This window comes from Haliotis rufescens, unplaced genomic scaffold (genome assembly GCF_023055435.1).
Source record: "Haliotis rufescens isolate VD_foot unplaced genomic scaffold, xgHalRufe1.0.p SCAF_15, whole genome shotgun sequence".
In the NCBI taxonomy this organism is placed as follows: Eukaryota; Metazoa; Mollusca; class Gastropoda; order Lepetellida; family Haliotidae; genus Haliotis; species Haliotis rufescens.
In genome coordinates this window covers 14,423,547-14,436,901 of record NW_025963835.1, presented here as the reverse complement: position 1 = coordinate 14,436,901, position 13,355 = coordinate 14,423,547, and the positions used below count along the sequence as shown (strand labels likewise).

The window sequence follows — 13,355 nt, the reverse complement described above, 5'->3', positions numbered from 1 at the left end:
CCATAGCTGCAGGCGTTCGTTGATCATTTTTGTGAATATTTTCCCCAAAACGGGTAATAATGAAATGCCTCTATATATAATTATTCACACTGTTCGTATCTCCATCTTTATACATCGGACATATAAGTGCTCTGCACCATGATTCCGGATAAACACCTGATTTCATTATCTCGTTAAACAGATGCACACATATAGGAACAATAATATCCAAAGAATTCAGAAATAGTTCAGAAGAGATCCCATCACATCTTGGTGCTTTATTTGATTTCATGTTGATAATGGCTGTCTTCACTTAATCACTTGATATCTCTCTGTTTACGTCTTCAGGCGATCCACGTTCACAAGCCTCACATACATCATTGTCATGCTGTGATATGTCTGATTTTACTAAATCTTCAATAGATGACTTCGAACGGGGAGAATTTAATAGATTCTGGAAATATGAAAACCATCCCCAAGAACTGATACTGTTTGTTTTCCTGCAACATTTTATTTTCTTGATTTCCTTCCACAGTTTGTTGTTATCACTTTTTATCTCATTAAATCAATCTCTGAGTGAACGCTGAAATTAATCTTGTTTCTGTTTGCATAATTCTTTAAAGGTTCGTCTGTGCTGTTTATATACTTGGTAATCTTCATCTCTATCCGTGTCTCTGAATCTATCCAGATTAAAATACTTCTCCGACTTCAGTCTATCACACTCTGTGTCCCACCATGCAGGCATTTTCAACGTACATTAATGGTTTACTAGTTATATCTTTTAGAGTATTTGTCAATTGTGTCGAACGTACAAGCAATAATTGTAATTTGTGGTGACATATAAATATAAAACGTCTCATTTAAAACATGAAGTAAGTACGATAGTAAATAATAATATTCAAATCGCATTAAAATACAATGATAACAAGATTCATATGTAACGTTTAGTACCTTCTTGCAATGGTGCATGCAATCGCATCTTCCAACGCGTCCGATCATGCATTACCTGGACGACTTCCTAACGGGGGGCACAGCAGGCTCCAGCCACTGCTCAGACAACCTCAACGGATGCGTGAATACACTTGAACAGCTTGGGGTTCCTATTGCGCACGACAAGACGGTGGGCCCCACAACCAAACTGACATTCCTAGGGCTGGAAATCGACACCATTGCAATGCAGATCAGAATCCCAGAGCCCAAGATCAAGGAGGCAACAAGGGAAATCCATGACATCCTGTCAACAGGTAACATCAAGGTCACAAAAAGGGCCCTTCAGTCCCTCATAGGCAAGCTTAACTTTATGTGCAGGGCTACACCAATGGCAAGGGCATTCAGCCGCAGGCTAATCGATCTGCTCAGCAAAGGTAAGCAACCATTTCACCACATTAGGATTACCAGCTGGGTCAAGGAAGACCTACAAATGTGGTTAACATTTCTTACGAGTTACAACGGCATTTCAGTGTTTCAGGACCAACTATGGGTGGACAGCGATTTCCTCCAGCTGTTTTCAGACGCAGCGGGCGGCGCCGGCTTTGGGGCCTACATGCAGGGCAAATGGTTTAACGGCGCATGGCCAACCCAGTGGGTGACGGATGGAACTACACGGGACTTGACGCTCCTGGAGCTGTTCCCCATCACACTGGCCATCCAAATCTGGGGCAAGCAACTCGCAAACAAAAAGGTCCTCTTTTACTGCGACAACCAAGCCGTCGTAACAATAAACAACAAGCAGTCAACCAAGGCCCCCAAAGTGATGAGCCTACTCCGTCGCCTAATCCTGCAGTGCCTCCGATATAATATTATGTTTAAGGCAAAGTATGTATGTTCCACTGCTAACACTATTGCCGATGCTCTCTCGAGGTTTCAGCTCAAACGCTTCCGAGAGGCAGCACCAGCCGCGGACCAGAACCCCACACCTATCCCGTGCAACATATGGCTGATCCGAGGCAGGAAGCCGGCAGACTCCTACAACAATCTCTGTCTACTAATACATGGGCCACTTACCAAACAGGCATCAATGCCTTGCACCAGTTCCGGTCCGCACACCAGCTACAAGAGTTTGGATGGTGGGATCCAGCTACATGGCCAGGGCACGGCAGTACTTGCTCCTGAAGGGCACCAGTCCGAACCAACCGAGGATGCTATGGCTGGCACGAGGGGGGATGAGGTGGAAGGAGCTGGACACCATTCTGGATGCACAGGTCAAGGCGACACGGCGCAGCCCCAGAGCCCTCATCATTCACCTGGGCTCCAACGACCTGTGCTCGGTCAAGGGCAGCCAACTCTACCTTGACATGGTGGCATCAATCCTTCGGATACAACTCCAGCTTCCTGACACAAGGATCATCGTATCCTCAATGCTGCCCAGGCGCTACTGGCACGATGCCAGGGACCCACTAAAGATCGAGGGGATGCGGAAGAATATCAACCGCCGACTGGCCAACCGAGTCAAAGAGCTCGGCGGTACAATGGTGCCACATCCCCAGATCCAGGCATCAGACAAGACATGGTACGCCTGGGAGGGCGTCCACCTCAGCGACAAAGGACTGTGTGTGTTTACGGACAATTTATTGCATGCCCTGGCGCTCGTTTTGCGCCAGTAAGGATATTATCTCCACAGGTTAGTGTTTCCTTTCAGTACATAGGCAAGCCGGGCAACAATGCTATCTCCGCGTATCACGTGGCCGTGGGTGTGGGGTAGCACTCGGGTGCTTTGTGGCGGGGTTCTTGTGGGCTACACTGCTAGTAACAAATTAACTTGCTTCCAAATTAATACTCGTGCTTAAGGCTACCTGCTTTTCAGCGGGAACCTTTCCGGGGTTACCTGCTTCTCAGTGGGAACCTTGTCTTTCCCGACTTTTCAGCCGGGGAATCGTAAAATAACATACGTTGGGGCAAACAATTGCCACGTATATGGGCCCGGCGGCGGAAGTCGTCTTGTCAAGCGGTAGCTGACAGTTGGGTCTGCGGCGGGGGCCGCACAATGGTTTTGCTAATGGGGCCGGGCAGTGTGATCTGCTTTGGCCGGCTACCTGGGGCCGGGCAGCGGCAGTCTGACTTAGGCCAGCAGCGTGGAGCTGCTTTTGGCAGCGTGGGAGTTGCCAAGCAATGGTAGCGTTTAAATATGCTACCGTGGGGGCCGGACAGCGGTAGCAGTCCCAGGCCAGCAGCGCTAGCTGCAATCGCCGTCGGCCACGCGCGTGGCCATGGCAACGGTAGCATTTTCGTATACACAATTAGCAGCTAAGTAGCCCACTAGTACCTGCACACCCTCGGCCATTTAACCTAACCTCATCTTCTGTTTTTATTATAGGCACGGGCACCCACGGCTCGGTGGCCCGTGCCTCTCCTTGGCATATCGCGGGATAATTACATTTAGTACTAACGACTAAATGACTTTATCGCGCGTATCCAAACCATGGGCTAATTACGTCTGTAACCCAACCACCCCTCGTAACCCAATCACCCCGGGCCACCACTCGGCACCGTGCCCGGGGAATAATCCCGCGCAAGCATCATCCCGCCCCTTTGTTCGGTCATTCGCGAGACACCCTTCCCCAAGTACACACGTGTGTCACTGCAGCTAATCGCTTTCCCACCCACCCACCCACTCAGCTTGCCACTCCCTTTTCTTTCCCTTTCAGCCTGACGTGTCCTCTTCACCTGGAATGCTAATCACTTCTTTTTCAGCGTTTATTCTATTACAGGTACCAGCAGAGCGGATTGTATATATGTAAATAAACCTGTACATATGTAAAATAGGTTTTCAGAGCGCTTGTATATACGTACATACTTTTAAATGATTCTGATATATGTAAATAAACATGACTTCTTAATAGCTGTATATATGTATATATGCAATACCTGTCTCAACAATAAACTATGTCGGTGTGCGGGGTTCTTGTGGGCTACACTGCTAGTAACAAATTAACTTGCTTCCAAATTAATACTCGTGCTTAAGGCTACCTGCTTTTCAGCGGGAACCTTTCCGGGGTTACCTGCTTCTCAGTGGGAACCTTGTCTTTCCCGACTTTTCAGCCGGGGAATCGTAAAATAACATACGTTGGGGCAAACAATTGCCACGTATATGGGCCCGGCGGCGGAAGTCGTCTTGTCAAGCGGTAGCTGACAGTTGGGTCCGCGGCGGGGGCCGCACAATGGTTTTGCTAATGGGGCCGGGCAGTGTGATCTGCTTTGGCCGGCTACCTGGGGCCGGGCAGCGGCAGTCTGACTTAGGCCAGCAGCGTGGAGCTGCTTTTGGCAGCGTGGGAGTTGCCAAGCAATGGTAGCGTTTAAATATGCTACCGTGGGGGCCGGACAGCGGTAGCAGTCCCAGGCCAGCAGCGCTAGCTGCAATCGCCGTCGGCCACGCGCGTGGCCATGGCAACGGTAGCATTTTCGTATACACAATTAGCAGCTAAGTAGCCCACTAGTACCTGCACACCCTCGGCCATTTTACCCAACCTCATCTTCTGTTTTTATTATAGGCACGGGCACCCACGGCTCGGTGGCCCGTGCCTCTCCTTGGCATATCGCGGGATAATACAATGATAACAAGATTCATATGTAACCCTAAAGCCTGTGTTCCACATTCATAGCCAGGAGGACAGCTGCTGACTAAACAAAGGGAAGAAGCTTGCCTTTACATATACTGAACCAAATTAAAAACTTCACAATCCTAAAATTTTAACATTTTGACCAGTTATCATTGTGGGCCCTTATTGTGTATTTAAACAGTAATGGCCACGTATTGTCTTCAGATAACACCCGTTTTTGTGCAGGTGAATCGATCAAAATCATGTGCACAGCACTATAGTGGCAAAAGTGGTTTTCCACGTGCAACTAGTCACGTGGCCATAATACAGCACGTGTTTTCAGCCATACTTGTTAGCAGTCATTAATAAAAAAAACCAAAAAACAAAAGTCTTTACGGCCATTTGTCATGCCACGTCTTTCAAATGTGCAACGTGAACGTGCCATCGGCATGTTGAAGACGGGAACGTCCGTAGCTGAAGTCGCAAGGACGATGAGTTGTAGTCGACGGACTGTTTGTGATTTACAGACGCGTCTACAGCAAACGGGTACCACCGCTGATCGCCCTCGGCCAGGTCGACCACGTGTGACGTCACATGCAGAGGATCGATAGATTGTCTTTACGTCACCTCCGTAGCCGATTTTTGACGGCTACATCAACCAGAAATGAACTGTTTAGGGGTAGACTGAGTGCGCAAACTGTTCGAAACCGTCTGAGCACTGTTCACCTTCAAGCACGACGGCCATACTGCGGGCCGATTCTGACTCAATTACACAGACGTCAACGTCAATTGTGGGCCCAGCGACACTTACGATGGACTCAGAGCAATTGGAATCAAGTCGTCTTCAGTGGAGAATCCCGATTTAATCTTCGATTTGCTGTTGGTAGGGCGAGGGTGTGGAGGCGACGTCATGAACGTTACGCCCTGTGTTGTGTGCAGGAAGTTGACAGATTTCGAGGCGGAAGTGTCATGGTGTGGGGTGCTTTCTGTGGCAATGCACGTTCCAGGCTTCTTGTCATCCGTGGCAACATCAACGCTGCTGCTTACAGGGACCATGTACTGGCACCAAAACTTCTGCCTTTTATGGCAAACCCGTGAATATTCCGGGGTAGAATAGGTCTTCAGCAACCCATGTTTGCCGTAAAAGGTGACTATGCTTGTCGTAAAAGGCGACTTACGGGATCGGGTGGTCAGGATCGCTGAATTGGCTGATGCATGTCATCGATCCCAATTGCGTGGATCGATGCTCATGACATTAATCACTGGATTGTCAGGTCCAGACTCGATTATTTACAGACCGCCGTCATATAGCTGGAATATTGCTGATTGCGGCGTTAAACAACAAACCAACCAACCAACCAACCAACCTTTTATGACAGCACATGTACATTGACCCGGTTTGATCTTCCAACACGACAATGCCAGACCCCACACAGCAATTTTGACAAGGAATTTCCTTCAGAATGCGGGAGTCAACGTCATGGACTGGCCTTCAAGGTCTCCCGACCTTAATCCCATCGAACACGCCTGGGATGTTCTTGGCAGAAGTCTGCGCACTCTCCAGAACCAACCACAGAATTTGCTAGATCTTGGCACCATTTTGCAGCAACAATGGCGTCGTCTTCCCAATCATGTGTTCACAAGCATCACAAGGTCCATGCGGAGGCGTTGTGTGGCAGTTTTCAACGCACATGGTGGCCATACACGCTACTGAACTTGTGTGCCATCAGATTCTCGTGCTTGGGACTTATGATTTAAACTGTTGATTTTATTACCGAATACTGTAGGTGCTTGGAACAAATTATGGTTACCACCGTTAATTAAAATCCTTCTTTGGACATAAATGATTAAAAATTACCTTCTCTGATACATTTGTCCGTTGTATATCTTATATGGGATTACTTTTAAAAATGTGAAGTTTTTAATTTGACTCAATATATATGTAGGGACATCATCTGAATATGACTATATATGCAAATGTCACGATACTGTATCTATCTTCACGAATTATTAAAAAATGGGCATAAAGCTCACGGAGACGAAGGCTATAGATACAATACCACATTTGATTTTTTAGATGATAAAGTACATTTGATAATTGATATCTAAAAACCGATTTGCCATATTGATAAACATTTCATGATAAAACAAAATCAAATGTGTGATATAAATTCATTCTTTAGTATCCATATATGAATTATTGATATCATATAACGAATAAATAGTAAAAAGGCGCCCTATATATTGTTCTTTGTGGACTGTTTTAAGTAACGCATTTGCATCACGGCTATAGTGTTAATTGCTAGTCTGTTTTTCTGCACCATCATTTCTTTCATCTTATGAAAAACTGTTTAAAAAATGGCAAACAATACTTACCCGACCTGCGTTTATTTATCTCTCTGTCATTATTATCGTTAACATGTGTCTACTTTTAAGTGTATATACTTATGCCATACATCGTACTGGTTAAGGAATGACACATCATCGTGAGATATATGTACTCCATACACATGAGCACAACGGTACTTTGATTCTATAGCACAGAAATTGTTTCCCCGAGTTACTGTGTAAAGGTTCACCCCTTGTTTTCAGGCGTCTCATTCAGACAAATAAGTCATGATCAGGTGTGATAGTTATCACAATAAAAATATTTTATACCTGGCGACTGACACTCTTGATGGGTCAGTGATTAAGACAACAGATCAATACACACGCTTCCTATTCAGCATGTACGAATGATTACATGGCTGTGTGTACGCATGGTATGTATGGCTGTATGTATGATTAAATGTATGTAAATTATGTATGAATGTAAATGTATGTAAGCCTAGATTACAAAATAAATGCTTTGGTCGTTTGAAGCCAGAAGGCAGAGGTATTCCCGCGAAAGAAGCCAACTCTCGGAGTTGGTCACTAGAGCTGAAACTTCTCTCAATCTTTTTGAATAAGGCGAATGGACCAGAGTAAGCTTAGGGATTATCGGCTGTTGTGTGAAAACAATACTTCAGAAAGAACGACGTCCTGTCCCAATAAACAAACCTACAGATTACGGATTGAACGTCAAAAGTGTCTGTCAGGTTTCTTAATGCTTAATTACGTTTCCTGGAGAATAAGTTTCTTGTACAAGCGCTATCAAACATGTTAACATACAAATATATCAATGTTGAAGCTAGGCTTCACTTCAGTTTTTCTTTATTTAGCAGGCCCCTCATACAGCCTAACTGTTTATATTACTATATCCTGCTGTGCTTTACACCTATCAAAGCTATACATTACTAATATATATGGGCTTAATTTTATCTATATTGCAAACTTTTATACATCATTTATAATTAATAGTCAACATATATACCTATAAATCTTTACTATACTCAATAATGTAACGTATTGTAATAAATTTAACCCCCCTTTCTTTCTCTGTGTGTAATTCTGATGGAGAGAAGTCACTCAACCAGTTCATGCATTCCATGGTAAAAAAAGATCAGACTTGGTTAGAATCCGTGTTTATCTCCGATTGTACCGTTGTACATAATTGTAATATCTAAAGCATGAATTTGGCGAACGAAAAACATTATATTCATAGTCACCCTCAATGACTAACGTGGGCAAAACTTAAAACGAATATGTCCGCAATCCACAAACAATCACTTCACTAATGGCGAGCATTTACCAACCCGCGACAATCGTGTCAACTCGGGGATTCCCCTAGCAGTAAACTCGCGTCTAAACTCACTGCTGTTCTACTGTCGGGTAGCCACAATGGCTAGACTGGACCCTTCTGGAATGGTTCATGCCATAAAAGTCCAACAACGGAACACTAATTAAGACGGGCCGACCTTGTGTTCATGGTCTGGTGAACACAGGTCAATGGCGGCTCGTTAACTCAAGATTCACATCTCACTGTTTTGATCTATCTCACAATTCTTTTAATATATTTTCCAACTTCAACTGAAACCCGGTCCCGTGTTACACGCATGGCACACGCGTGTGCAACGAGTGACTCACGCGTGCTCAACGGGTTGCACACGCGCTGCACACCCGTTGCACACCAGTGTCATATGCGTGTTACACGCGTTCTCAACGCGTGTTAGGGGAATGAACTTTTAGGAAGTAGTGTACCTGATAGTTTGAGCGGTGTTTGTTGCCTCGCCATTTGTCTCCTTGATGTTGAGAATGGCGTCTATCATGTCATGCTTGTTGAAATAATCGTCCAGGTGAAACTGATATTCGGTGTAACGACCAAACGTCGCTATGGCAACGCGGGTGAAGCACTGGCCGATCTGGAACATGCTGACGACATCGCCGACAAACTCAAGCTGCTTGACGAAGTCAGGGCCCCAGATACTGTTGGAGGAGTCGAGCAGGAAGACGACGTCGGCAGGTACACCGCGTTGACACACAGCCTCTACAACACGGGAATCCAAATTAGACGAGTGCCCAGTCATCACACCACAAGCTCGTCTCACAAAGCCATCTTAGCACAACGGCTCTCGTAACCCCAATTCCTTATCACAGACTTACGACAGTCGTAACACCAAGATCGCTTTGCGAAACGGGACCCAGTACATAAACACTTACAACAGACAATTAGGACAAAACAGCGACACTGACGCGCAGTAATCACATTTGCAATGAAAATATTATTTCGCGTTTTGCGCTGTTAAAATCGCAGAGTTCATCTTTGAAGAACATTACGATGCTGAGTACAATATAGGATATGCTAAGCCGTAGGTACACTGATGCAAGTTACGATATTAGCAGCTTGCGATACTGGAATCATTATAGTACATGACAGTACATCTTCATCATCAGTTGCATCTCATATTCATCACTGAGCTGTATTATATTACAACAGAAGTACGTGTTATGTACGAGCGCTAACGCAGCAGCTAACGGACACTCACGGTCTGTGCAGAATACCTTGCAGCAACAGGACTGACCCATACCTTGTACATGGATCGATACACATGAGCATGAACTCTTTGAATGAAAAAATGGATGTCAAGTTTTATTATTAAGAACACAATGTTTCGGAATTTCATATAACAACACATGAGTAGTCCAATCCCTGACTCTGTAATCTTGTTTAACCGGGCGACTTCCAAGAACTTTACTGTTAAATTCTAAAAAGAATATGCCACCTCCGTTAATTGATTTAATATAGTTTCTAATGGTATGTTTCTAGTATATTAAAGAGGGAACTGTTAAGTCGTCATTCATTCATTCAGGACAAATCACATACACTGACTGGGTTAAATGGGTGATTTTTCATTCACCAACTATTGAATGAAACTGATGAATGAATTTTTGAAATATAACATGAATGAATATTTGAAGTGTATATAATATATATGATTTTGGCCTACATGATTATGCCAATTGACGTAAAGCCGTGTGCACCATCTCCTGTGACTTCCTGTGACATCTGATTCATTTTCTGTTGAATTTGAAATATTCTTATGTTTTAAACTATGATACAAACAATTATTGACCACTAGTCGGACAATACCATGCTTTATGGCACCAAGAAACTGATATCGTCCTCGTGAAGTGTCAATAATTGATATTTATCCAGAAAGTAAGCCGAATTTGGTTCAGCCTAATAAAGTACGAATGCTCCAAAAACAGGTACAAATCTGACAAGAATTTTAGGAACGGGTTAGCCATATTCGTTTGGTACGGATCGTCTATGAATGGACAATAATTGATAAGCAGACGGAGCAGTCAAGAGTTCCACTTCTTCGGTCACAAATTAAAATTGGCCTAGACACTGTAATGCAAAAACCCTTACGTGAAATACCTTGTCAGGCCAAACGGAACATTGTGAGGTCGTGTTGATCTTAAAGAACAGCCAATGTGTCTTGGATTTCTTTACATGAACTGCCTATCCAAATGTAAATTATCATGCTTGTCTTACCAGTTTCATAATGAATAATATTATTCTGTTCACCTTTAAAAATGAAAGCTACAGTGATGTGAAAGTGGACTCGTAGATATTTATTCTCCAAGTTGAACTAACAAACCTAAACAGTCATACAACTTGTGTTTACCTGTCCACATATACTCTAAAAAACAACTTTTGGGATCATCAGAAAAAGGGTACAATATGTGAAGCCCTTTTCTGGTGTCCCCCGCCGTGATATTGCTGGAATATTGCTAAAAGCGGCATACTCTCTCACTCACTTTAGGGATCATGAAATTTAAACGTTATGATCGGTCTTCATACGAAAGATCAGCTTTGAAAAACGATTGTCGGAGAGGCAAAACGTAACGCCCCAGCACCCTGGAAACACTCAACCTGTACCATGCAGTTCCCTCATGCACGTAGGTAGGGGGTCATTCTGGATATTGACACTTCAGTGGAAGATTTTCAAAACACTATGAGCCAATAGGATAGCTGATTTTCATTATAAACAGTAACAGAAGGGTCACTGGGCATAACTACTGAGACAACATACTGGCCCCAATAGATGTACCGTTTATGCGCTTGGCCACGTTTTGTCTTTCAAGAATATAACGCTCGTGGCCACCGTGCACATATCGTAATTGACTACCACCACAGCAAACATCATCAGAATGCAATGGCCAGCCATGAGTCCTGACCCTTCCCTCATAAAGCATGTCTAAAACATGACCCAGGAACGTGAACCCCGACGTGAAAGGCCTCCCACAACGTTAGCCGAAGTGGGCAAGGCGCTGCAAGAGGAATGGACAAGACTCCCTCAAATTGTCATGGGGAGATTGATTCGGACCATGCCACGCAGTAGAAACGAGTGTTTGACACGATTCATTAATGAAGTCATCTCAAACGTTAACCCTTGTCGTCTATCTTGGTTGTTTTTGTCCTCATAATACACCGCTCCTTCCTTGGTCTTATCCATGCATTACCATCGACCGTTCCATCTTTGTATTTCTGTAATCATCAGTAACTTTCGAATATCGCCTACTTTGTTTTCAGGTCACGTGATCGCGGAACTGATGTTCATAAGCGTTTGAACGACACATTTTGGCATTCATACGTTTTTAGCCCGACTTTTCTTGAAACGATGCAAACACGTACGGACTATACTTCCACAATACTGGCGAAAACCAAGGGAGTTCTCCATCGCATGAAGAAAAACAGAAGCTTTTTTTTCAGATTTTAGTTCCTTTAATCTTGAACACGATGTTTTATAATACAGTGATAAAAGTCAGTGCGTTTGGCAAGCATGAATATCCTCGCTACAGCCCCAACCGAAACGCATGCATATATTGCAGGCATTGAAAGTGTGTAGCAGTGCTACTTCGTAAGCTAAGATAAAGCTGGCCTTAAAGAAAAAAGCAAGCCTTGCAAGATTTTGTTCTACGCAGCACGTCACTATCATAAAGTCCCACTTCAAAGTACATGACGTCACTGACTGATACTGAAAGGCACCAACGTTCAAACTGAGAGTTGTCTCCAAAACTTGAAATACACTCCCTCAGTCGAATGCTTTGAATAACCGAACCCCTGCATTTTGTAACCTATAATTGTACACATCATTATTTCAAATAGACTAAACCAACAATGATTGAGAAAGAAGTTCTTTTCTATAAATATTAGCTTCCGTGGTGATGTGGTTGTTAATCATCTGATTTAATCAGAGGTGGTTAATTGTGATTTACAACCTCCGATTGACCAATGGTGTCAAGTATTTTACAAATTCAAGTTAGAATACCGATGCTAATATTCAGGGAATCAAACACAGAATAAAACTATAAGCCCCTAACATGATTACTAAATGGCGAGTATATGCACGAGTGTTATATGTCACATTAACTGCACCTGTAATAGGAGAACCAAGGCTACCATGGTAGATGGTGCCTCTGTACAGTATCATGGTCGAGGGCCTCGCCTTGAGTGTGGTCACCTCTGTACTCACATTATTGGACACGGTCATCTTCATCAGTTTCTTCTTTTTGCTATAATACAACACACCAGCTGTCTGATCTAGGGTTACAGCATACATGCTACTTCCCGTGGCTAATATTGCCAGACCTTGACCATCATATGTCACTGTGAACAGTTTCCCGCCGTTACACCCATATATCCTCTTTCTCCTTGTGTCAAGAGTTAGTTGCCTTGGAACGCCTGTGTATATGGATAAGTCAATGGTGGTTTTAAAGTCTTTGCCCTGTGAAGACATGCGGCTGATTGAGAATTGTGGTTTATATATTGCTATGAATACGATGTCCAGATTTTCATCCACTGCCATGCCTGTTGAAACGACGCCTTCTTTTATTACCGTCACGTGACTTGTATCAAGGGATGATGACACGATCTTATCAGGGCTGAATCATGCTATCAGAAGTTTGTTTGTCTTTGCTGTATAGACAACAGCTGACACCTTCTTCAAGGTGAGATGCCCATAGAATCTCTCAAAGTTACTGTGAATGTTTAGTTGTCTGAACTGATGCTGATTCGACTCGCGGGGCACAATCAGGATCCTACTTTTCTCCTCCTTTGGCCTGGGTGTCGTCACTGACGTTGTCACCACAGGGGACCTGGGTGTAGAGTTAACATGTTGAGTTGCTGGGGAAGAGGCACACACAACAAGAGCTGTTTTCAGTTGGGACTGATACGTCTCATTAAATAGTTCAATATCTTTCTTGAGATTAGCAGCTTTAACATCACACTTATGTAGTTCTACTTCCAGCCTGCGTTTTTCTCTGACCCAGTCGTCACTTGAGTTCTCTAGATTCCCAACATGTGCCTCCTTTAGGACAAATTGGTGAAATACGGTCGTCTCGTTCTGGAAGTCTTTGAGTGACCTTGTGACATGATGTACTTGCCTCTTCATCTGACGGTAGCCCTGTTTTAGG

The 13,355-nt window shown here is 44.0% G+C and overlaps 1 protein-coding gene across 1 annotated transcript; it reads left to right on the top strand.

Moving 5' to 3' along the window:
- The first annotated feature begins 924 nt into the window (after positions 1–924).
- Positions 925–2,826, top strand: LOC125380052. The gene is made up of 2 exons (XM_048396169.1): positions 925–1,167; positions 1,294–2,826. Exons 1-2 carry the CDS (start codon positions 947–949, stop codon positions 2,270–2,272), a joined length of 1,200 nt encoding a protein of 399 aa, XP_048252126.1. The 5' UTR covers positions 925–946; the 3' UTR covers positions 2,273–2,826.
- The last annotated feature ends 10,529 nt before the right edge of the window (positions 2,827–13,355 follow it).

What these genes read in the sequence shown, in the direction of transcription:
- LOC125380052 (XM_048396169.1), top strand. Translation starts at nt 947, where the DNA reads ATGCAATCGCATCTTCCAACGCGTCCGATCATGCATTACCTGGACGAC. An exon ending in ATTGCAATGCAGATCAGAAT is followed by an intron (nt 1,168 to 1,293) that starts CCCAGAGCCCAA and finishes GTGCAGGGCTAC; the next exon opens with ACCAATGGCAAGGGCATTCA.